This window comes from Gymnoscopelus microlampas (assembly GCF_963454915.1).
Source record: "Gymnoscopelus microlampas genome assembly, chromosome: 9".
Classification (NCBI taxonomy): Eukaryota; Metazoa; Chordata; class Actinopteri; order Myctophiformes; family Myctophidae; genus Gymnoscopelus; species Gymnoscopelus microlampas.
This window is the reverse complement of record NC_139946.1, coordinates 14,256,830-14,282,334: the sequence shown is the minus strand read 5'-3', so window position 1 is coordinate 14,282,334 and position 25,505 is coordinate 14,256,830. Positions and strand designations below refer to the sequence as shown.

Genomic DNA, 25,505 nt, shown 5'->3' with positions numbered 1-25,505 from the left:
ACAAACATCTTCAGTATATTTCTCGAATATTGATGTCGCAAAACAGTGACTTAAAATGTGCCGTTGGCCCGTTTCACATCATCGGGTGAACATTCAGTGTGCAACATTTCACAGAGACATACATAGAACATAAGGTTGTTCTTGTTGTTGTTGATCTGCTCAGTTCAGAAAATTTTAGTTTTTCATTAATATGTTTTACTGTTGAACTTGTCCTTCTTCCTTCCTCCGTTTCCTCCGTTAAAACTGTCCTTCTCTTCCCATTCCTGTTCCATGCCATGTTTTCCTGTCCTGTCCTGTCCTATCCTGGTACAGTATGGATGAAGACCGTTCTCCCTCCACTCCGTATGTGTACCTGGACAACAAGGGCCATGTATATGATGATAAGCCCCTCAGAGTGGTCAGTTCCTGTCGCCTGGAGATCTACGCATTCCCCTTCGACATTCAAAACTGCAGCCTGACCTTTGGTGCCTACCTTCACTTTGGTAAGACTAAAAATCACAAAGACAGTAAGACGAGGCTATTTATTCTCTATTGAAAAATGACGAGTTTGAATGAAAAAATATAGCTGCAAGTAGCAATAGAAGGCCCGTCCTAATAATAATAATAATGATAATAATAATAATAAGGGTAATAATAATAATAATAATAATAATACATAACAATAATCACACATTTCATTTAAAACACCTTTTAAGTCACCCACTTCACAGTCATAGCAAAACAATCTGTCATTTTTATTATCTTCTATTTTTGTAGCTGCTGATGAATGAACATCCTCTTTAAAACACAAATCTAATTAGTTGAATTGTTTTATTATTATTATTACTGTATCTCTGAGTGTTTGATCAAAGTACATTATTACATTATATTATATAAACAAATTAGTGTTTGTCTTTATGAATCCTTTTGTTCACAGGAATATGTAACAATGTTTCATACAATGATTAGAACAGCGTTTCTCACACTTTTTAACTTCAAGGACCCCATGACTCTAAGAGTGTACAAATGGAACCAAATGGACCCGTAAGGGTCTTCCCTAACTTCCCTTTTACTCAAGTAAAAAATCTGACCACCACTGACCACAACCTTCAGCTCCAGAAGAAACACATTAGATATGTATTAGACATAATTGTATTCATATATTATTCATGTATCAAATCAGGGGTTCCCAAACCTTTTCAGCTCAAGACCCAAAAGATGGATTTGTTGTTAACTTAACACAACAATACACCATGAATCAAACGTTTAAAGCACCACTATGTATGCCACTTTGGACACAAATAACATGGCAGCCAACATCTTTGACTTCATTACCCAAGAGTCTCTGTAAGCATGTCTGGCAAAGACGCACTGTGATTGGCCAGTCTTCACTTTGACTGGCAGTTCTGCCTTGGTGTCTTAGCAAATGCCAGGATCAAACTCATTGTCTACCCTATAAATAGTAATTCAGGGACCCCCCTGAGTCTATACATGGAAGGATGATTGTTATTGCTTAAACATATAACTTTATAATTTTGTGGGACATAATATGCTATATAGTTGTTAAAAAGATAAAAATGTGAAAATAGCAGATCTACAAGCTCAAATGTGTGTGTTCAAGTGGTTAAGAATCACGTCTGATCTTCATGGATATGGAGAATATTTTATGATGCGAGGTGTTCTGCCAGAGGTAGAAGCCGTTGGGGTTGTTGTAGTGACAGCTGTGGTCGTCGTGCCAGAATGCACCGTGATACTGGTTAGCACAGTTCTTGTTCCACTGCTCCTGGTTCTTGTCGAATGTGGAGAACTTGCATCCATTGCGATGTGTCATGGCGTCCCCCGCGCCTCCCTCCTTGAAGCCCGTCACCTGCGACAGTGGTGGACAGTTAACAAAATACATATAACTTGAGCGTTGTTTACTTAAGTACAATTGTTTTAAAGGGTCTACACCATGAATTTTAACTTTTTTTTCATTTTTGTGTGTTTTTGGTCTCCCCCACCTCTCTTCTGTTCCAACAAATACCCGACTTCGAGCATGCAGGCTTTCATAGGCTATCTGTGTTTTTTATGTAAATTGGTCTGAAAACAGTCCGTCAGATTTGTTCCCCCACCCTACGTCACGTCTGGGAACAATTCCTCCAGTTTTTCAGTTCCAAAAAAAAAAAAAAAAAAAAAAAAATTTTTTTTTTTTTTTAAATTTCTTATTTTTTTTTTTTACTTTTTCCACACATAACCAGGACATAACATGCATACAAACTGGCTCAATAGCGCCCCGTGCCAAACAGGACAATGTGGTATTGCAGGTGAAAGTGCTTTATAAGCCAGAGAGAAGTTAGTTGGAATGAGTATATCTGAGGCTTGATTTAGGCTCAAACCTTTTGAAAAACGTTTGAGGGACATAAACAATATGATATCAAATATTATTATTATTTTTTAAATTCATGGTGTAGCTCCTTTAAGTATCTACCAGGCGGCAAAGAAGCTCCGCTGGATTTGAAGTCCAGGAAGTTATTCTTTTAAGCGTGCAGTTCCCATTAATGGCCCATCAGATGTCACTAATTCACCTCCTGCTGGTGTCTTTACACTTGATTTTATTACTTTGTGCTTTCAATCGCTAGTTTAAAGTATTTTTCAATTATCATGATGTGTTTAGCAAATTATGGGCCGATTATTTTTTTTAATTAATGATGAAGGAGGGTATGCTTCTAGGGCTTCAACTGGTTCTACTGAGTGAGGAGTGAGGACTCGCCCTCGCTGCGTTTGCAGCCAATACAAGTCGTTTCCGGTTCCTTTTCCGGATCAGAAGTTCCAAGATAGAGGATTAGAATTTGCCGAAAAAGTGGCTTCAAAACGGGTCTGTAGAAACCAATGGGTTTCCTTTCTCCATATTTTTTACGGTCCATGAACTGTAGATTACCTGAGTAAAAAAAAAAGTTTGGGATACAAAAATATTGCACTTTTGACTCCGCTACACTTCTAGGAAGGGGGCAAAAGTACATTATGAATTAACCACTTAAGCCCTTAATTAAGCACTTAAGCCAGCGTGCCTCTACTGGTTCTACTGAGTGAAGTGTAGAGCATTTGTCCTACTAGTCCCTGCTGGCCTGTAGGAGTATACATGCTGTAACAAGTATCACCTTCAACGCCCGGCTTCCCTTCCCCAGCCACAGGCCAATTGTGTTTGTATAATAGACGCTCTTCATCAAGTCTGATGCACCACGGTAGTCCATAATGTTTTTTTTACAGTCTATGGCTGTATGTAGATTTTTCTTTTGACCTGCAGCTTGTAGTCGGTAGCCTCGGAACCAACGGTGAAGTGGGAGTAAAAAGCGAAGGCCATGTTCCCCTCAAAGTCCTCCACGTCCAGCCTCAGATGGTAGCGCTGGTCCCTGGTGAGGAGGTGAATGTGGTCCAGTCCCAGCCAGAACTCGGCTGTTAGAGGGGGGGGGGACAAAGTATGTTGTCACTGTCAGGCAGAAACCTTATATATCTAGGGCTGTCACGATTATGAAATTTTACATGACAATTAATTGTCACACAAAAATCGCGATTAAAGATTTAATCACTGGAACACTGGAACATATTAATAGAAGTTACATTTCTGTTTGGCTTTTAGGCTTTGAAATTGCACAGGGCAGACAAATAACTTAAATATACAAAATTATTGACATATTTAATAACTTTATACTTTCCAAAAAAACTGTGGAAATAGACGCTCTACAAGCTCACAATGCGCAATGAGCTTGTACTGTAGATCGGCTATTTACGCTACCGTTGGAAAATGTATGAACATTTTTCAACATGGAAAACGATTATGCAAAAAGGATTATTGCGATTATCTCAAATAATTGTGGCTAGGCGATAATGTAATAATTGTGAAAGGCCTATGTATGTCCACATTTCAACTTTTTATGTTTTTTAGTTTTGTTTTTTGTTAATTAAAACATTGTCATACTACAGTGTCACACAAAAGTAGAACGGCACATCCGCATTCCTTGAGTGTGGAAGTGGTCCAGGGACGGCACCATTTGACTGGAAGGGTACCAAACGTTTGACGTTTTTGCGCTACTCGCCTGCAGGGTTTCCAAAGCCGTCTTTGTACTGAGCCCAGGGTCTGTGGAAGTTGACATGTCCGTCCATCCTCCTCTGAATGACCGTCCATCCTCCGTCTGTGTCCATGTCACAGTACACCTGCATGGGGGTAGGACAATGACCAAAGGACAGTACAGTACATTTACTTGAGTACTGAGTACCGACTTGCTGTTAGGCAGAAACCCATCTCCATATTTTAACTTTTTGCGTTTTTTTCCGTAAATGAATGCCCTACTTGATCATACTACAGCGTCACACAAAACATCAAAAGCAGCAGATCGGTAAGCTCATGATGCGTTGCGAGCTTGTCGATCCGCTATTTTTGCTATTTTTTTTTATTTAAATTCTGAAAAGTAACAGTTTTGGACATGAGGTTTCCACCCGACAGAGATGATATATCTGTACTTTACCCAAGTGTTTTTTTATTTCAAAGACATAATATTGTACTTTTGACTCCACTACTACTTCTAGGGAAAAAGGACATTTAACCACTTTAGCCCTATTTCTAAATCGAGCAAAAAAAGCAGATCCACAACCTCACAAAGCGTTGCGATGCAACGTTTTGTGAGCTTGTAGATCTGCGTTTAAGTGGTTAATTGTCTCCGCCAGGCCGAAAGGCATGGCATTTCCCATATTCCATCCTCATTGGCTAAGGTTCGTTTCCAAAATTTGCAGGATTGGTCCGTTTTGAACAAAATACCTCAAATCATGAACGCAGCTTGCGATTTCCGTGAAATTTCACAAACACATTCCCACTGGGCCAAGGAAGAAAAACACTTTTTCTAGTTCATAATGTAATTTTTCCCTTCCTAGAAATGTAGTGGAGTCAAAAGTATAGTATCTATCTTCGAAATGTGGTGGAGGGAAAAAATGTCCAAAAAATACAAATACTCAAGTAAAGTACAGATACTCCAAAACTACAGTAGTAGTTAATATAAATGTACTTATTTGTGTCCAGAACTGACCTTGAGGGGTGTAGCGTCGGGGTAGATGGTGTAGACTCCACTCTGGGTGGAGACATTCCTGTATAAGTATAAAGTTGATGAAATATATCAGGCATTTATTTTGTATATCGACTCTGTCGGGTGGAAACCTCATATGTCCAAAAAAATAAAGAAATACAAATAATAATAAACAAAATAAACAAGTAAAGTAGAGTTAGTTATATTATTCATTAAGTTTATTCTGGCATTGAAAGTAGGAGAGCGTGTTGCCCAAAGGCTTGTGTAAATATTTAGTTGTTACTTAGAGGTTACAACTAATTTGTGTGGTGCAACAGCTTTCATTTTAGCAATGCGCAAGTCTTGACTTAGAAGCCATTTACTCTATAGCCTCAGATGCCCATGCGTTTGCGTGTTTTTGTTTAGTCTTTTTTTAAATGTACGCTATAACTAGGCAAAGTTTGAACTTAGTGTGAGGTGGTGCAACTGGCCCCTGCTGTTCACTACGGTGCCCCTAAAGTGACATGTTATAGGCAGTGTTGGGCAAGTTACTTTTAAAAAGTAACTAGTTATAGTTATAGTTACTGCTCTCAAAAAAGTAACTGGTCATTGCAACAATGGTCGCCTCTCACGATGTCCCTTGCTGGTCGCATTTCTCAATCAAAATGAACGTCCTTCCTAAATTTACTTATCTTTTCCAATGTATTCCAGTGTTCATTCCGAAGTCTTTTTTTACATCTCTAGACTCCACTATTTCATCATATATCTGGCAGAATAAGAGACCGCGAGTGAGTAGGATATTGCTGAAAAGTGCAAAGAGGGACGGAGGCATGGGGCTCCCCGACTTTCGCCATTATTACTGGGCTGCCAATGTTCGATGTCTTGCCTTTTGGAATCATTTCTATTGTCAGCCTAATTGCTCAGAGTGGAGCTAGAATTGTGTAGGAATCTGTCGCTTCCGGCTCTCCTCGGTGCACCGCCTGACAGTCCGATGCCTGACTCTATAGTCAACCCGGTTGTGCGTCATACGTTGAGAGTGTGGGCCCAGTTCAGAAGAGCCTATAATTATAGAGACCTCTCCCTGGTGAGTCCTGTTGCCTCTAACCATCTCTTTGTCCCATCACTGCAAGACTTGACATTTAATATGTCAAGTCTGTATGACATAATCTCCAATTTGAGGCCTGCGCCCATGGTCAAGATAATAGCTGACTGGGGACACGATCTGGGGATCACGTTGTCTGCTGAACAGTGGGACTCTATTTTCTCTCCCATACATAAGTCCTTGGGCATTGGCATAGGCATTGTTTAATTCAGTTTAAAATAGTTCATAGAGCTCACATGTCTATAAGGCCAAACTTGCAAGTATATACCCTTACATAACTCCCACCTGTGACAAGTGCTAGAATACTGACGCAACCCTCATCCACCAGTACTGGATGTGTGCGCGATTACAACCATTTTGGGAGGGTGTCTTCAATACCCTGTCTACTATTTTAAACCGAACTGTAGACCCAGACCCCCTAGTTGCGCTGTTTGGCACTGTTGGAGGGGAGGATTTCCCATTAACACGTACAGAGTGCCGTATGGTGGACTTTGCCCTATTGCTCGCCAGACGCGCTGTTCTGCTCAGATGGAAAGATGCTGCCCCGCCCGTGCTCACTCAGTGGCTTCGTGATATAATGTCTTGCCTTAATTTGGATGTTGCGTTTCTCAATAGCCGGCTCCGAGATTTTTTTTATAAGACCTGGGGTCCGTTCATGATTTTTTTACCACAATACTCAGGCTGCATAGTGTGGCGTATGCCTGCTGCAACCGCAGCTCACAGCAAACCTAAAATGTATTTATTATTTTTATTCTATATCTGCTTTTTCATATTCTATCTGCTCTGATTAATTTTGTTTCTTTTTTGTTTTTCCTTTTTATTTCTGATTTTCTCACAACAGTGCCTACAACTGTCCTGGGGAATGAGGGTGGGGGGTGGGGGGAGGGTGGGATAGGGGTATGTGGTATTGTACTGTTTGTCTTTGTAATACGATTTGATATTTGTATGTGCAGTATGCTTGCCCTTGGGCCTTGTACTTAAGACCTGGAACTTTGTCATTTTTAGATTTGAGCTAAAAAAGCATTATTTTACACTTTGGGCTATTTTTGAAAATTCGTGAAAATGTGTGCAAATCTTTGAATATATATATTTTTAAAGCGAACATTTTTAACTCAAATCTTTGCTTCTTGGGGTCCCTGGAACAACATATTTTGATGGGGGTCTGTGGCAAATACATGTAATTTTGGGGGTCCTTGACATGAAAAAGATTGAGCACCACTGATATAGAAACATACGTTTTTCAGTATACTCTTGAGATTTAGGAGACATGTAGAATCGGCTTCAGGTCTCAATGGGTTAAAAACCAATAAAAAGATCTTGAAAAGAAAGAAAAAAGTAACTGGTTACTTTACTAGTTACTAAATAATAAAAGTAATTACTCAGTTAGTTACTTTACTTTACTCTGTGGCACAGTAAGAGAAAAAACAACTACCTATCATTGTAGCATTTATCATTAGGAAATGTAGTGGAACAATACAACACAAAAGATATACACAGTTTACATTTGACCACAATATTTAATATAGCGTCCAATTATCTCCACAAATTCAAAATAATGGTTATATTTCCAAGCTGCAAAGCTGCGCTGCCATTGCCAAGTTAGATGACAGATATATGTTACTATGAGAGCACATCGCCTGCAGGTTAGATGACAGATAGACTCTGTGTGGGGAATCAGTTCAGTGGGATCATATAATGTAAACGCAGGTAACAAACCCATTTAAATCACAGTAACTATAACGGCGTTACTGACTGGGAAAAGGCAACTAACTAGTTACGTTATTAGTTACCGCAAAAAGTAGTCGCGTTACAGTACCACGCTACTTTGTAACGCGTTAGTTAACACTGGTTATAGGGTATATCTCTGCTGTCGGGCAGAAACCAGCTAACTCCAAAATGTTAATTTTTCAGGAATTGAAAAAAACAAATAGTGGAGGTTTTGTTCATCATTGATAAGAACAGCTGAATGGACCTCCAAGCTCACAATGAGGTTGGAACTTTCATTGGTTCTATTTTTTTTTACCAACACACAGACATAATAGCACTGATTTATGGAAAGAAAATGCAAAAGTGTGAAAATGGAGTTAGATTGTTTCTGCCCGACAGCAACGATATATTTTTTTAGGGTGAAGTTTTGTAGTGTGGGTGTAGCAGAAAGGGGGGGGGGGGGTGTATTCTTCATTGAAAATATAAATCACCCTTAAAGAAACAAAAAAAACGCTTTCACAATTCACAACACAATAAAAAAAAACATAATTAAATCGCCATTATTTGAGTGACAATTAGTGGTCCAGTAAAGTGTCATAGATGGTGACAGCAGGCCTACCTGTACATGACAGCGCAGTCCTGCAGCATGGACCAGTCCTCACAGTGGACGCTCACAGACACACACACCATCAATACAAATACTAGCAGCATCATCTTCACCAGGTTCTATCTATCCTCTCCTCACAAAAAAAAAATACCTCTATTCTCTCCCTTCTGACGAAAAAGAAAAATGATTCTCTTCTCACAAAATAATATATAAATCTGTGCGTGTGGAAAAAAATAATAATAATTTCACCAACTTCTTTACACCCATAAGCCTGTGATGATGTGACGACAACAATAAAGCTGATTGAGATTCTGAGTGAAATCTTTCCGTGTGTGGTCCAGATCAGAGTGACATGTGAAAGCGTGTTGAGAGAATGCTTAGAAGCATCAATGCGCCAAAGCACTTCTAGTTCTAAACAATGACGTATCAAGGATCAAGTTTTATTCAGCCACACCCTGCTTCACAATCACAAGATCAACAGACTGTGGTGCCAAGTACTGTAACTAAGTAGGCTGCGTTTATTTAAGGACTGTACTTAAGTAACATTTTAGGTACTTATTATTATTTTACTTATTATTTTACTTTCTATACTTTATACTTTTACTCAAGCACATTTTGAATTCCAGACTTTTGCTTGCAACAGAGTACTTCTACATTGCAGTATTGATAGTTTTACTTAAGTAAAACATGTGAGTACTTTTTCCACCACTGTCGGGTTGGCAGTGGTGTAGAGCAGTGGTTCTCAAGCACCTTTGGCTCAGTGCACCCCATAATATAGCACAGAACAACATAGCACATAACATAACACCAAGACAATACATGAAGTCCCCAATATACACACAAACCATCCAATCAGCGAGGCATTTTGTTTAAAAGCAATGGTGAATAGACAAAACTATCTTTGTCCAGATGGCATGAGATGTATGACGATGTAATGGATGTTCAAGGGATGTTCTATTGTGAGTGCTAAAAGTGTGATGGCCTTATTGTTCATATCAGAAAGTGTCGGTGAAGGAATACTTATTTTTGTTGATTAATTGAAGTTAATAGGAGACCAATCTTAACAAGAGCAAACCCATATTTAAAACATTATCTTTAAACCTGAATCATCAGTAGGCTCATTAGTGATTAACACTGTGAGAGTTGTTTTGAAGTTTATATTATTATTTTATATAGTTTTATTTTGGTCTCCTACCGCAGCAGCAGTATCAGCAGATATTGAATTATTTGTTCAGGAATGAGACAAAAATGAAATAAATCTCCATGAATTCAAGGCTTCATGGGGTGAGTAATTGATAGGAAACTAGAAAAGTGTGCTCCTCGGAGCACAGGTCTCCGCCAGGCCGGGTTACCTAGCCAGGGCCCGCAAACTTTGGTCATAGCCATTTGGAATGGAATCTGAGAAACGGTGATGGCTCTATATGTATATATATGTGCGATATGGGTGTCCCCAGTTCTATAATTTATTTTGGGGGGGATCCCCAATTCAACTATGATTATTTGTGGGGGTCCCCAGTTCAAATAGGATTATTTTGGGGGTCCCCAGTTCCAATATGATTATTTTAGGCGGTCACAGCCTGAAAAGATTGAAAACCACTGCCCTAGACGCCACTGCATGACCGTCATGCCTCTCCATCAGATAAATGAATGGACGCGCATCACCAGGCTTTTCACGTGGGCCACGCACAGCAGGGTGGAGATACTGATAGGTATAGGGCTGGCCCTGGCTGCCTTGAGCAGCCCCTGATGTGGGGGAAAAGTGCCTCGCCTAACGTTGTTTTCATCCCTTGTGCTCCTCACATTTCAGCCTGTCACACAGTCCATGGTTGTTGTCGCAATTTGCCTATCAAATCAAATGGATGCAAATTAAGCTAAACCCAAATCTAGCTGTGAGGCTGTAACGGTCTGACATGAACAGTACACACCTTTAAACTGAGACTTGCATAGATAGACAGACACAATATAACGATCTAACAACATACTAGGGAACCAACTACCAGACACACTCAACAAAAATTCAAATGTTTCAAACACAAACAAACACATGTACTGAATCACTTTTGCGCTGTAAAAAATACAAATAAAGTTTCCTGAAATGCTGGTTTGACTTGTCCCAATAAATGTTGAGAATGCTTCATCTAAAGACCATATAAAGGGCACTCTTTATTGAGCACGTCCCCAACATAAACACATTGCTGTGGCTCAAATTTCAAATGTCGGGAAGCCAATAAATCATCCTATTTTTTATTCCACATAATGCATGTGATCGTTATTGAGGAAATCACAGATACATTTAATATATGTTGCAATTTATGATTTGTTGTGTTATTTTATCAGTAGTTTATAAATGTAAATGTGCAATTCATAATGCATATTTGTAAGTAGGGGTCTGTGGAGACAACAAATGTATACCCCGAGCTTAGGGAGTTTAGGAACCCCTGGCATAACAGCAATGGTGTCCAAGGTCATGGTCCTTTGGAAATGTTCCATACCTTATGAATGTGTCTTGTCACATGACACTGCAAACAATCACCCCTTGGATCCATTGAGACCTGATCCCGATTCTACAAATGCCTTCTAAATCAGTAGTTCTCAAACTTTTTTGGGCGAAGGACCGCCAAAATGATATGTATTTGGCCATGCCCCTCCCCCCCATCTGAAAATGTGTTGAGCCAAGAACCCCCAGAAATGTTTCAAACACTTTCAAGATGTTTCTAAAATCTTCAAAAATATCAGATGTACAAGCTCGCAGTACGGCACGAAGTGACGCGCTGTGAGCTTGTAGATCTGCTATTTTTGAATAGCCAGCGCTAAGATCTTAAATGGAATGCTTTCCCGGTTTTAGTGGGTTAATCTAGTATTACGTTTTTTATTTAATTTAGTAGTTGTTGTATGCAGTGTATATTTCAATATAAAGATATAACCACATTCCTGCACATTTCAGAAAAGACATCACATCAGTCAATTCATTAACATGACCTGCAAAGTAAGAATATGTTTGTCTTATAGACAATCTTATATATTGTATATTTATAAGTGCATGTGCATGCAGCCTCTCACACAACTGATACAGTCCATGGTTGTTTGCCTACAATTTGCCTATCAGATCAAATACATACAAAATAGCCTATAAATCTAGTGGCTTTAATGAATAGACTCTAGTAAAGATCCAGTGAACGGGCCCTCCCCAAATCTGCCTTATAATAGGAGGGCTGTGACATCATCGTTAGGCAGGGTTTTTTCATTTTTTTCTCATTGTACCTTTTATTTTCTATTGCACCTCTGTACTTTTTGCAAACTGTTAATACATGTTTCAATCAATAAAAAAATAAACTGGCCACACCCTGCCATTGTCTCTCATCACCCTAAACCCTAATCCACATTCAGTCTCGAGCTGCTCACACATCCTGGTATTTAATATGAGTCATAATACATCTCCACAAAAGTCTCTCAGCGCTCTCCCAGTGCCTTATAATGTATGCTTCAGTGTACTGTACAACAGTGTCTCGTCCAAAACACAGCAGATCTACAAACGCCTTGCATCTGGCTTGTAGATGTTTGGCCTGCCACACTGTCATACGACAAAGCATAAATGTCCGTCCAAAATACCATGCTGGCTGTTGTTTCCCCACGGATATACAGGACATGATAGAGGTCAATAATAAATATTACCAGAAACATTGACCTAAGGTACACTATTTATCATCTAAATACACTATACACAAAGTGGGGTCCAGGGACCCCCAGGGGTTCCAGAGGGTCCACAGCTACATTTGTTAATATATCATCAACATCAGTTTAACCACTTTTTTTTTACCTTGAAAGAAATATGACAAATTTTGAATATTTTTAAAAACATTTTAATACCACACATCTTGTATGGGGATCCCTGGCACAAACTATTTCCGGATGGGGGTCCACGATAATTTGGGGTTCCTTGCCATGAAAAAGTTTGGGATACCAAAAAAGTTTTATAATAGGGCAATGTTCAAGGGGTGGCATTTGCTCCTCAACGTAGTGCAAATGTGCGTGCAAAGTTTCACCGCAATCGGACACTGCATTCATGATATTCAGGAAACGGGCCACTCCTGCAAACTTTAGATGTCAATCTTAGCCAATCAGGATGGAATATGAAAAATCTGAAAGACCTGTTGCGTTTAATGACTGTAGAGATACTGTCAGGGCCGGCTGGTATCAATGGGCTAGTGGGGCTAAGCCTCCCCTATCTTATGGAATAAAGATGAGAAATTATTATTAAAATGTTTTAGAAAAGATTATTGTATATGCTGGTGGAACCTGGAGCAGCAACAGCATCAAACAGTTACAAGAAAAACACAAAATATGTAAAAAAGGGGCTGATTTCTTTTAGCCCAAATCAGCTTCCATTGGCTTTCATTGAGTTGAGTGATTGACAGCTGACATGACACGCCTGCTTGTTTTACTCATCATTGGGGCTATCGGACTAATATATTTTAGCCCCCAAGCTCTGCCCTCACTGGCTTTTGACCAATGACAGAAAGGTGTACCTTTCTGTGCTTTGTTCTGGGAAAGTGAAGGAGGATTAATAGGCAGGCGCCAGTATTCAAATCGATTGTAGATTATTTACTTTCTAATCCGTCTTCAAAAAGGTATTGTGGATTTGCTTCATTTATCTGACAAAGATAAGAAACATGATTGCTGCTTTAATCACATCGGAAGTGGCTCAAGCTGTTTGGGGAAAGTTAACTGTGTGTGTGTGTGTGTGTGTGTGTGTGTGTGTGTGTGTGTGTGTGTGTGTGTGTGTGTGTGTGTGTGTGTGTGTGTGTGTGTGGCAGCTTGTGATGGACATTTTCATTAATATTTCATTTTTGCCACGGACATGCAAAATAATCATCTTATCAAAAACACAATGGCCTAGCCCTAAATGTATACTAATGGACTTCTAATGTGTCATAGGGTCTATTCCAATGTGCTATACATTTTAAACCAGGAGGACACATCTTGTATGGGGATCCCTGGCACAAACTATTTCCGGATGGGGGTCCACGATAATTTGGGGTTCCTTGCCATGAAAACGTTTGGGATACCAAAAAAGTTTTATAATAGGGCAATGTTCAAGGGGTGGCATTTGCTCCTCAACGTAGTGCAAATGTGCGTGCAAAGTTTCACCGCAATCGGACACTGCATTCATGATATTCAGGAAACGGGCCACTCCTGCAAACTTTAGATGTCAATCTTAGCCAATCAGGATGGAATATGAAAAATCTGAAAGACCTGTTGCGTTTAATGACTGTAGAGATACTGTCAGGGCCGACTGGTATCAATGGGCTAGTGGGGCTAAGCCTCCCCTATCTTATGGAATAAAGATGAGAAATTATTATTAAAATGTTTTAGAAAAGATTATTGTATATGCTGGTGGAACCTGGAGCAGCAACAGCATCAAACAGTTACAAGAAAAACACAAAATATGTAAAAAAGGGGCTGATTTATTTTAGCCCAAATCAGCTTCCATTGGCTTTCATTGAGTTGAGTGATTGACAGCTGACATGACACGCCTGCTTGTTTTACTCACCATTGGGGCTATCGGGCTAATATATTTTAGCCCCCAAGCTCTGCCCTCACTGGCTTTTGACCAATGACAGAAAGGTGTACCTTGTATGATTTGCTTCATTTATCTGACAAAGTTAAGAAACATGATTGCTGCTTTAATCACATCGGAAGTGGCTCAAGCTGTTTGGGGAAAGTTACCTGTGTGTGTGTGTGTGTGTGTGTGTGTGTGTGTGTGTGTGTGTGTGTGTGTGTGTGTGTGTGTGTGTGTGTGTGTGTGTGTGTGTGTGTGTGTGTGTGTGTGTGTGTGTGTGTGTGTGTGTGTGTGTGTGTGTGTGTGTGTGTGTGTGTGTGTGTGTGTGTGTGTGTGTGTGTGTGGCAGCTTGTGATGGACATTTTCATTAATATTTCATTTTTGCCACGGACATGCAAAATAATCATCATCAAAAACACAATGGCCTAGCCCTAAATGTATACTAATGGACTTCTAATGTGTCATAGGGTCTATTCCAATGTGCTATACATTTTAAAAAACAATAGTATGTCTGCATTAACTACTGAGCCACTTAACAACCAACAAATGAAATCCTAATTATTTTGGATAATAATAATTGAGTCAGTACAGACAGTGCTTGAACCTCAGAAGGGCCACTTTAGCTGTAAAGGTGAGTGGGTGCCTAATATTATACATTATGGCTAATATAGAGATTGCTGGCTTTTTCAAAGACAGTGTTACTTGAGGACAGAAGGAGATCAAGTTCTACCTGCTAAACCATTTGGTTTGGTTTAGCAAAGTATGGTAGCTAGTGGATTCCATTAAGGTGATCAGGTATCTCTGTTGATGAGAAAGTCCAACGCATGCACATATATCAAAGGAAAAAGACACACCCTATACAAGCTACACTTGATTTGTTTTTGATTTATTAGACATAATAATTACATGTTAAATGCTTCTCATGGAAACTTCAAGGATAACATGCCAATGGAACACTGGAACGAGGAAACTTGATAGACAAAAAAGATATGTACATGATGAGTGATTAATGAAGGGCATGCCATGCTGTGTCACAATAGTTTGATTAAGGCAAACTAACTTTGATCAGACGTGAGCTAACTTTTAGGTTGGAGGAGATCCTAGGCTGTGGAAGGAGGGTTTCCATGGATTATGATTGTGGAGTGTTATTATAGTTGTCAATTATTGAAATCCCAAACATGGAATATACTTGGACCATGCCATATGTATGACAATATACAGTGGATAACTTCCCAGTCTCCAGGTTTTCGAAAGTATTGCTACCACCAATATGGCACATCAGGAGTCCATTATTATATATTTAGGGCTAGGCCTATGTGATTCTAGTAATTATTACCTTTTTTTTTTAAGCACATTTTGCTATTTTCACAGCATTGAGGCAGTTATTAGCAATCATTTTGTTTAGCTTAGTCTTGTTGTCTTCACCTGGTGCAATTGTGTGTACAGTTACCATGTGCAATAGGCCTACTAAAAATCTCCTGCAACTCGTGAAATGAGCATGTTATTTACGAGTCGCCAAAGTTATTCAAGGCATTTTTATATGTTACTACATTATAATGAAGAAAATATATAGGCTATATCTAGATTTAAAAAAAAAAAAATTCAAAATAAAAAATGTGCCACGGACATAGACATGTCTTGCCACGGACATGTTTGTTTATATACCACTTGCTGCTATGTTTTAAGCAGACTTAAATAATCTAACCTTTCAATTAATTGTCTGGTTCTGGTCTTATTTTGTTTATAAAGTGCATGCTATTCTTATCCTCAACACAGGATTTGATCATTCCAGGCTCAAAGTATTAGTATTGCCACCACCAGCAATAATCATGATATAAGAGCAGCTATCTGCACTTACAAACAACGTTCACTGGAGCAGTGGAAGCTTTGTTTTGTTGTGGGTACTTGTGTTGTTGTGGAGCATTTCCTATAACAAAGTATAGATAGTCTACAGTAGTGTCATTGCTGTAACTTGCTATCTGGAATGTGATGCTGTTGCTGCAGGGTGAACTATGAGTATCATATAGTATAATGGATGTCTTGTAGCCCCCCCCACCCAAAATCACCACCAGCCGCTACTGGATACTGTGTACCGATTTGTGTGACGTTTGGACAAAATCTGTAGGAGTACTGTAAACATTTATTTTTTGCAAAAAGCGGCCTCCTGGTGGCCCCAGAGCAGCTTTTGCAGAAACACCAGTGTGAGGACTTCATTTCCTCCTGTTGAACTGCTGTTTGTCCTCCTGCACCTGGATGTGGATGTGCGACGCATGGTCCTCTTTCACCGGTTTCTAACAGGGCCATATGGACACACAACACGCACCATAACAACACAAACACACAGGTTGGGATAAGGCGTTTAGCCTAGGCCCTAGGCTAAACGCATTATCCCAACCTTTTCATCTGTTGTGCTCATCACATTTCAGTGGTAGCATGTCAGTGCCAACCACTGTACTTTCCTCTCCTTGCCCTAGGGCCTAGGGCAAGGCCCTAGGGCAAGGAGAGGAAAGTACAGTGGTTGGCAGAATGCGGTTGGCAGAGTGTGACATGCTACCACTGAAATGTGATGAGCACAACAGATGAAAATAAAGTTAGGTGAGCCACTGTTTTCTTCCCCCCACATCAGAAGTGGGCCGGTCAATGCATTAAATGCCAGTGCCAAATTCTTGTCCCTGTTATGCCTGTTTGATTAGCATTTTTCAATCGATTGCATTTTCAATCGATTGCTATAGCGCCCCCCTTTGGCCAATCAAAGTAAGATTGTCCATGTGGGATGCCCCTGTACCATCCAGCAAAGTTTCATGAAAAGCGACTGGGTCGTTATGTCTTAATTGCCCCCCAAAACAAATGGCTGAAGAAAACTTTATGCATATATATATTTTTTTTTAATCCCGTGGAGTTCGAATGTAACTGTTTTTCATAAAATTCTAAATGCCTGAAGATTTAAGAGTCGGAGAGGGAGTCATAGGTCACAGTGGGAGGAGACGCACATGTGTAATGAAGTTCCATGGCTGTAGGTTAATAAGGGCTAAACAAATACAATAGGGTGCCTTATTCTTTACTTCTTGTCGTGTCCACAAGAAATTCAGTTACACGGTGCTTATGCTAAGCACTACATGTTTAGCCCTCTAATAAAATGTAACAAATATAACAGGGTGCCTGCGCACTACATGCTTGGCCCCCCTAATAAATCTAGAAAGAAAAAAACTGTTTGTTAAATGTCGTTCCAGCTGCTGACGTAAGGGTGGTTATGGGCGTCACAGTCCAGGAGATCCTGGAGGAATCCCTAGATGTGATGAGGACCAGTGGAGAATGGGAGCTCGTAGATGTTACAGCAAAGCCAACACTGCTGGTTTTACCTGATGGGAACTACCAAGAGGTGGAATACCGTGTAAGGAGAGTTCCATTTTGCCAGGGAATGTCCGACTTATAGGATAATACTATTTTTAAAATAATTTCATTACCTGATACTTCAGTTTTTTATTATTCATTATTTGTATTATTTACAAACACTGATGGCCATAGAAACATTACTTTTCCTTGTTCTGTTTTGTGAATATGTATACACAAGTTCGAGACAGTTTAGTAAAGTGGTGAAGGAAAAGTTTATTCCAATATCCTTGATCCTAGGAACTCAAATTAATTTAACGGCAAGATATCTCTGTAGGCAAACTGTATGCAAAATAAATGTCATCTTTCCCAGACTTTGTTTCTACATTCCCCTCAAGAAAGCGAGCCATAAAAGTCTTATTTCACATTCAAGTTCACATTGAACAGACATACGATATACAACAGACATCTTACCAACCCCCCTCAAGATGATGATGATTCAAGTTTCTTTATTAGGATCAGTGGTGTAAAGTAACTAAGTAGCCTACATGTACTCAAGTACTGTACTTGAGTATTGAGGTATTTTTACTTTACTTGATTACTTCCAATTTTCAATCGTTTCACTACCACTACATCTCAAAGGCAAATATTGTACTTTTACACTATAATTATTTGAAAACTTTAGTTAGTGTGGTTGCCCTAACAGGGCAACCAGACTATAGCCTGATTATCAGACTGAAGCTGCGTGGAGCTTCTCAGAGAGTGGGCGGGGTCTATGGTCTGGAACCAGGCTACAACCAGACTATAGTACTCTATACACTTTATTCTTCTATCCGGATAAACTTTATTTTGCCGCGCTACTCCTCCCACGTTTTTTTCCCCCAATTTAGTGCCATATGTCAAAATGACCGGCCTCACCGGGAATCGTGTGCTATCATTTTGCTAAGAGATTAGTTACATAGTTTTATTGATATTGATTTATTAGTGCAATACATTTCCCCATCCACATTAATGGAAAAGTAAAAAAACTCAAAATCAAGTGTTTTTTTCTCAGAAACCATAAGAGCTAGAGTTACCGGATTCGGAGGGAAGGTTCATAATTTAGTGCAAAATTATTTTAAAAAATAATTACACCAATCGGCCTCATGGCGCTATAACAGCCCACTTTACGTTTTGGCCTATAACTCTTGAACCGGTGGTCGTAAAATAAAAATCTCACGGTCACTCCATCACAGGGAATACTAACGGTCTTGGCAACCCAGGGACGCCCACTTTTGTGATGAAGAAAAAAGAAAAAGAAAAAACCTATACACTTCATGGAGTACATTTTTTGTACTGAATGAACCACATTAAAGTAAATTGTGATGGGCGTGCACAAGCTGGGAACGCACATGCGTCCCCTTCGGTTCTAAAATGCCCTCTGTGTCCCTGTGGCAACCTGTCCACACTTGTTAAACCCAATGTGAAACACCTTGGTGAGATGTTTGATTCTGCCTTTAAGTTTAACAAGCAGGTAAAAGCAGTAGAAAAAAATCTGTTTTTTTTTCTAGCTTTGAATCGTTTCCTAAATCAAGCCATTTTTCTCTAACATAGACCTTGAGAAAGTCCTCCAGTCCATTTTTTGGACTGGGGGGCTCTCTATATTGGGGCCTATTTAGTTTTAATTTAATTAACGGTCGGGCTTTGGAACAGTGGGTATCAGTCGGCCCATTTTTCTAGAGGCTCCCCCTGATCCCTTTAGTTTACCTTCACAGAGGACAAATATTCCATGCAATAATCAACTCTGTGGGGAGAAATGATGACAGATAAATGAGTGTAATTGATCACTTGTTTATGTGTTTTTACCAAAGGTGACTCATTGAGGTGTTAAGAAATTAGCCTGGAGGTATGAGTGCCTGTTTGTTTAGATGTAGCCTATACTGTGTCTGAGCATGAATAGTGCTCTCTCTCTCTCTCTCTCTCTCTCTCTCTCTCTCTCTCTCTCTCTCTCTCTCTCACCTGCACCAGTGCAAGCCCTATTGAAATTGCAAAGATTATTCTTTGCAAGAAATGCCATAACTCTAGTACCCAGCATCAAAAACCTACAAAACTTCCTAGGCACACTTAGACAGCCAATAGGGACAGGCTGTAATTATTAGTGTAACCAGACTATTGTTATCCTCCGAGGCCCTAACAGTTTATTTTGCCGTGCTATTTTTCCCACACTCGTGCCATATGTCAAATTGACCGGCTTCACCGGGAATCGTGTGCTTGTATTTTGCTAAGAGATTGGTTACATAGTTTAATTGATATTGATTTATTAGTGCATTATTTTTTTACAAGACTTACAAGACTTAGTTACAAGACTTTGAGGGAAGGTTCATAGTTTATTGCCGAATTATTGAAAAAAAATAATTACACCAGTCGGCCACATGGTGGCGTTATATAAGTCCACTTTACCTTTTGGCCTATAACTCTTGAACCACAACTCCCCATATAGGCCACGCCCATTTGCGTCTGGATACATTTTCCGCCATTTAGAATATTCTTCAAAACACACTTTTAGCTCCTCCCACATATGTTGTCCAAATTTCACAAAAATGGGTACACGTGATCTCTGGACCGATAAACATATCCAAACGGCATTTTGTTAGTCCTTACAGTTCGTCCGTAATTGGCTTCCAAAGTTAGTGGGAGGGGCCTGTTTTACAAAAAATGCCAAGAATCATGACCGAAAATTCCAGTCAATCCCAAATTTGAATCACATGTCAAGGGTGGTTTACTCAACAAAGCCCCAAAAGCATTTCCACTTTGATCCATAGGGGGCGCCACAAATGCACAAAATGTAACCAATCAATCCTCTCCAAATGAAATACAAGTGATCTCAGGAGTGACGTGACTATATAATTGTGCCGTTACATTTGTGGGGGGGGCCTATTTCTTTAGTGGGAGGGGCTTATTTCTTAAAATCAAAACGGCACGTATCACAAATGGATCCGATCGGCACCATCGAATCGCACGTCGCGCGGCCTCCGACTGTATTCCTCCCGGCGTATTCCTCATGTCCCGGCGGCCGCGACCTGCGACTGGAGCCGGCGCAACCACACTTTGCAATTTCCCAGAATTGCGAATATTCTAGTTATTAGTTACTTTGTAGATTTTAATTATTATTACAAAACATACATTAACCTCTTCAGCCCTATTTAAACTTTGGCTATTTAAAAATAGACGATCTACAAGCTCACAACGCATCGCGATCCGACACATTGTGAGCTTGTAGATCTGCTATTTTCAAAAGATTTTAATACATTTTATACATAATGAAACCTTGTGAAACGGGACATTCTGCGCAATGAAATTTTGATGCCAATACTTTTGTACTTTTACTAAGTACATTTTGAATACCGAACTTGTACTTGTAACAGGCTATTTCTACAATAGATTTTTGATACTTTTACTTAAGTAAAACATCTGAGTGCTTCTTCCATCACTGGCAGGTTTACAGATAACAAGATAACGACATGCCCGTTTCTTTCACTCAGGTGGTTTTGAAACGAGACCCCATCCTCTACATGGTGAACCTCATCGTCCCCAGCAGTTTCCTGACCGCAGTGGACCTGTTCAGCTTCCTGCTTCCTCCCCAGCATGTGGACCGCTCCTCCTTCAAGATGACCCTCATCCTGGGCTACACCGTCTTCCTCCTCATCATGAACGACCTGCTGCCCAGCACTGGTGATGATACACCTCTCATCAGTGAGTGACTCATAATATATATATTTTTTTAGCGGTGCCAGCCGCTCTGCATTTGACTATGTCCGTCCGTATGTCCGTATGTCTGTATGTCTGTATGTCCGTTTGTCCGTTTGTCCGTTTGAGCACGGGCTTTAAACAGCTATAACTCCAGTTCGCAGCATGCCAGCAAGTCCAAATTTGGTATGTGGACTTAGACCACCAATAGGGACGAGCATTGACTGCTGAAGCCCCGCCCCGCCCTATTATAGCGCCACCAGGAGGCCACTGGCTTTAAACAGCTATAACTCCAGTTTGCAGCATGCCACCAAGTCCAAATTTGGTATGTGGACTTACACCACCAATAGGGACGAGCATTAATTGCTGAAGCCCCGCCCCGCCCTATTATAGCGCCACCAGGAGGCCACTCATCAAAGGCACCGCTTCCTTCACACAGGGTGCGATTTTTTGTATTATAATACAGCAATGATATCAAATATCAGGTATGACTGGCAATTTCTGGTCCCTTGATCAGATACTTGTGTGTCAATGATCAGACCCCTTTCTGAAGTAAGTTGTAGCACAAAACGAGCATGAACGATGAGTGGAAGACGATGAGACTAACATCCTGCCTGGATGCAATGGACTAATATGTCCATTGTATCTTGAGTGCAACACTTGAACCCCTTACTTAACCATCCTGGTTAGCTCTACATATAGTAGGCCCCTTATCAGACCATGTCACACTGCATTACTCAGGCATATCACAGGCAGGTTGCAAAAGAACCTGACCAAAGTCACGTGTAAAAAATGCATTCCATTACACTTTCAGTTTACACTTTCCAGTGAGGAGGAAGAAGACTTAAAACGAGTACTGTGACCTATCGTTCGTGTAAAGAAATTCCCAAACCAATTGTCACCAAAAATGAGTGACAACTAATGTCAATGCGCGGCTGCTCATCGCGGACACTCACTGGCCTCACGGCTCGGCTGTCCCTGAACAGCCAGGATGTTTTGAGTGAACCAAAACGAGCACTTCTCAAAACAACTGGTTTGGGAATCACTTACATGCAACCCTGCATGCAAGCGTGCAGTCTCAATGTTTATATACAAATTATTGGTCCAAACATACTTTCTCTTACAGCTCCAACCTTCAGTTTTCCCTTCTCTGTTCCCACTGTAGATGTGTTCTTCTCCATCAGCCTGGCGATGATGGTGGCCAGCCTTCTGGAGACCGTTGTTATCACCAACATCCAGTACAGCTCCAGCCATCTTCCCGCCGTGCCTCGCTGGCTCAGCATCGTAGTGCTGCGGTACCTGGCCCGTGTTGTCTGCCTCCGTGCTACACCACAGAACAACAGGGTCACGGTCCTGATCAACCCAGATGCTCAAGGTAATGATTGAGCAAATCAATAAGCTGTAGTTCAAAACTGTTTGATCCTCTGATCCTCTACTTTAACATAAAACGTAAACGAAAAAATGAAACATTTTCAATGATCCCTCTAATTAATCGAACTAATTCCTGCGTTTGGTAAAAAATGTCCCATCATATCCCATATTGTTATATTTTGATCTTTGTCAAAATATAACAATACCTTGATAAATAAGCAATGCGGTTGCATGATTGCATAATTATGCATTTGTCATTAGCAATGAAACCGATCTTAACCCATTTAGACCTTGAACCCCATTACGTAACTATACCTTTCAAGTCAGGAACCCCTTTTGGGGTTCTTGTTGCTATGTGCAGTATATAGCAACATGATGTTTTTATGTTGTTCAGAAAACTTAGGTCAGGATTTAGAAGGCATTTTTAGAATAGGCCTCAATCACAATCATACTGATAGTATCAGCGTTCTGAAAACTGAAGTTCTGAGTAAATAAAAATCTACATTAACATGATTAAACCCTGATTGATTATGGCTAGAGAGTATTTCCACATAGTTTTTGCTCTGGACACAACACTCAATAAATTAATGACTGGGGGCACGGTGGCGCAGTCGGTAGCGCTGTCGCCTCACAGCTATAAGGTCCTGGGTTCTGGGGACGGGTTATCTCCTCCGCGTCATCATTGCCCATACCCTAGGTGGGGTGTGTCCCCAATCTCCACGCCACTCCTCCAATTTTCTTGAGCACACCAAGCCTTTGAAGTATAGTGGAAAAACGGTACAGCAACATGATTGTCCCCGACCCCTACAGTAACATCGCCCTACTTCCCCTTTTCTACTCAGTGACAGTGAATAGCAAGGATGTCCAGCATGGTCCCGTCACCAACGGAGGACCTCGCATCTACATCACAGCAGCGTCTCAGAACACCCTCGACACTCCAGGGTCTCCAGTGAAAGCCCCCCCAGTAGACCCACTGAAAACCCCCCCAGCAGACCCACTGAAAACCCCCCCAGCAGACCCACTGACTCCTGCCCTGGAGGAGCTGCTGAGGCTGGGCAGGGACCTCCGAGCCATCCGCATGCAGATGGACAAACACTTCCAGAGCAGTCAGAGCTCACAGGAGTGGCACAAGATAGGGCAGGTCATAGACCGGTTGCTGTTTGGACTCTATATCGTCTTCATCCTCATCAGCTTCATCACCATCATCATCCTCTGGTCCTTGCAAGGTGCCCACCACATACATCACTGACAAAAGTGGTACTCGTGTGAGCGTAGCCCGTTATGGAGGTTGATGAATAAACATCTTTGCTGGATCACTCAGTTTACAGGGGTGGCAAATAGGGTTGACCATTATTTTATATTCTAGGGTCCCCAAGCTGACAAGGGCCCTCAGAGATGTTATTATCTGATGATAAATATTCTGCATCGCTTGTGATGCTGTATATCGTCATATGGCTCAGAAGTGCTTCTCCTGCCTGCCCAGCTCAATAGAGAATGACAGTAACAATGCCAGGATTGGAGATGGATTCCCCATATAACTCAGTGGGTGGAGAATGGCAGTGCCACTGCTGAGGTTTGGGACAAGAATCACTTTAAATCGACCAAATATGTAATGCCAAGGCATGCAATTTATTAGGGTAGCCTACTAAGTGTTCCAAAAGAAAAGCACAAAGGAATTGTTTGTTTGTTGTAATATTTATAATACTGTATGTATATTGGACCTGCTCTCTCTATAAGCCATTCATTCAAATAAATATTTGTTATAACTTTATTTTGATCATTAAATAACATTCTGCATTCATAACACATGCTTTAACACCTCCACGGTATCCCATTATTTGTCGTCAGTTTTTTTGTTATTATTTCAAAAGATTTAAAAAATAAAATAACATCTTTTCTTCAATTAAAACAATTCCAACATTTCTCAGAAGTATTTCATAAATACAATGAAATGATCTAATTGCCATGAATATATATATATTTTTTTTAAAGAAGAATTAGTGAAAACTGAAAATGATCTACAATCAGATATTTTCACTACTTTGGGGTGTGATGTGTCTTGGGGACACATCAAATTTCTCTTTTGGGTCTCGAGCTAAAACGTTTGGGTTAACATACCTATGAGACGTATGAGATGTTAACCCAAATGTTTTAGCTCGAGACCCAAATACAAGAACTACTGAACAAAGTTCTGACAAGCAATGTTGAAGTTCTGAATGATGTACATTGTTTTTCTTATTGCCTCTGCTCTGTTCGGATATCGGTTGGAGTGTGCTGCAGAAAGTGACAACATTGTTTATGAGGACCTGCTCTGTCTTTAAGCCATTCATTCAAATAAATGTTTGTAATCATTTTCTTTTGATCATTAAATAACATTCTGCATTCATAACAAAAGCTCTAACAACTCCACGGTATCCCATTATTTCTCGTCAGTTTCTCTGCCTGTCCTACCCAAAGCTGAGCCCTTGATTTGTGGGGCCCTTCAAGGTCAAAAGGTTTAAGTAAATGCTTGTCATTATGCATGACTTAGCTTAAGATCTAATGCTAGTGACATCTATATAATACCAGAGGATGTCTGGAACTTGAAGCCCCCAACACGTGTACACTTTCACTCAAAAGATCCACAGTGGAAATAAACCCCCAAGTCCCAAGCCATCTGCATTTATTTTTTCATGTTATGTACATATATATATTTTAATATTATACTTAGATTTTATAATGGAAGTCATTGGGTTTCAGATTGGGTTGAAACATTGCTCAAATATGGAATAATATGAACGACATCATAGAACACTGACAGTTAATTTCCACATATATATACTACATAGAAGATGTCCTGCATTTACCCAGCCGAGGAGCAGACAGTGGCTTTAATTAATATGGCACACACAGGGAGCAGTTTTACTAGACCTAATTATGTATTTGTATTATTTTATATATCCTTAATGTTCAGCAAGACAAAGTTGTAAAATATCTGCAGTCTGAATATTTAAGATCTTTGTGTGTGAATCAATGCATTGCCCTGCTCTCCTCAAAATAGAAGGGAAAGCCTACCCTCTAGTGGCCAATAGACCATATTCACACGGCGTC

The 25,505-nt window shown here is 40.2% G+C and overlaps 2 protein-coding genes across 5 annotated transcripts in view; one reads left to right on the top strand and one right to left on the bottom strand.

The window, feature by feature from the left end:
• Nucleotides 1-24,366, top strand: part of LOC311051192 (5-hydroxytryptamine receptor 3C-like) — a 55,625-nt gene extending 31,259 nt beyond the window's left edge. For 3 of the 4 annotated variants that reach the window (XM_084065620.1, XM_084065623.1, XM_084065622.1), the window contains 5 exons: nt 313-482; nt 17,219-17,379; nt 20,840-21,050; nt 22,210-22,419; nt 23,258-24,366. In XM_084065620.1, the coding sequence (XP_083921746.1) occupies nt 313-482; nt 17,219-17,379; nt 20,840-21,050; nt 22,210-22,419; nt 23,258-23,664 (1,159 nt within the window). In that variant the 3' untranslated portion in view covers nt 23,665-24,366. The remainder of the gene's footprint in view (nt 1-312; nt 483-17,218; nt 17,380-20,839; nt 21,051-22,209; nt 22,420-23,257) is intronic. The other variant, XM_084065619.1, reaches the window with a different exon arrangement.
• On the bottom strand, nt 551-8,808 carry LOC311051202 (microfibril-associated glycoprotein 4-like). Its single transcript, XM_084065638.1, has 5 exons — nt 8,441-8,808; nt 5,037-5,094; nt 4,053-4,170; nt 3,257-3,411; nt 551-1,846 (listed from the first exon to the last, which is right to left on the bottom strand). Exons 1-5 carry the CDS (start codon nt 8,533-8,535, stop codon nt 1,604-1,606), a joined length of 669 nt encoding a protein of 222 aa, XP_083921764.1. The 5' UTR covers nt 8,536-8,808; the 3' UTR covers nt 551-1,603.
• Nucleotides 24,367-25,505: the final 1,139 nt, after the last annotated feature.

What these genes read in the sequence shown, in the direction of transcription:
- LOC311051202 (XM_084065638.1), bottom strand. Translation starts at nt 8,535, where the DNA reads ATGATGCTGCTAGTATTTGTATTGATGGTGTGTGTGTCTGTGAGCGTC. An exon ending in CGGCTTTGGAAACCCTGCAG is followed by an intron (nt 3,412 to 4,052) that starts GCGAGTAGCGCA and finishes CCCCTCTAACAG; the next exon opens with CCGAGTTCTGGCTGGGACTG. An exon ending in CTACCGACTACAAGCTGCAG is followed by an intron (nt 1,847 to 3,256) that starts GTCAAAAGAAAA and finishes CCACTGTCGCAG; the next exon opens with GTGACGGGCTTCAAGGAGGG.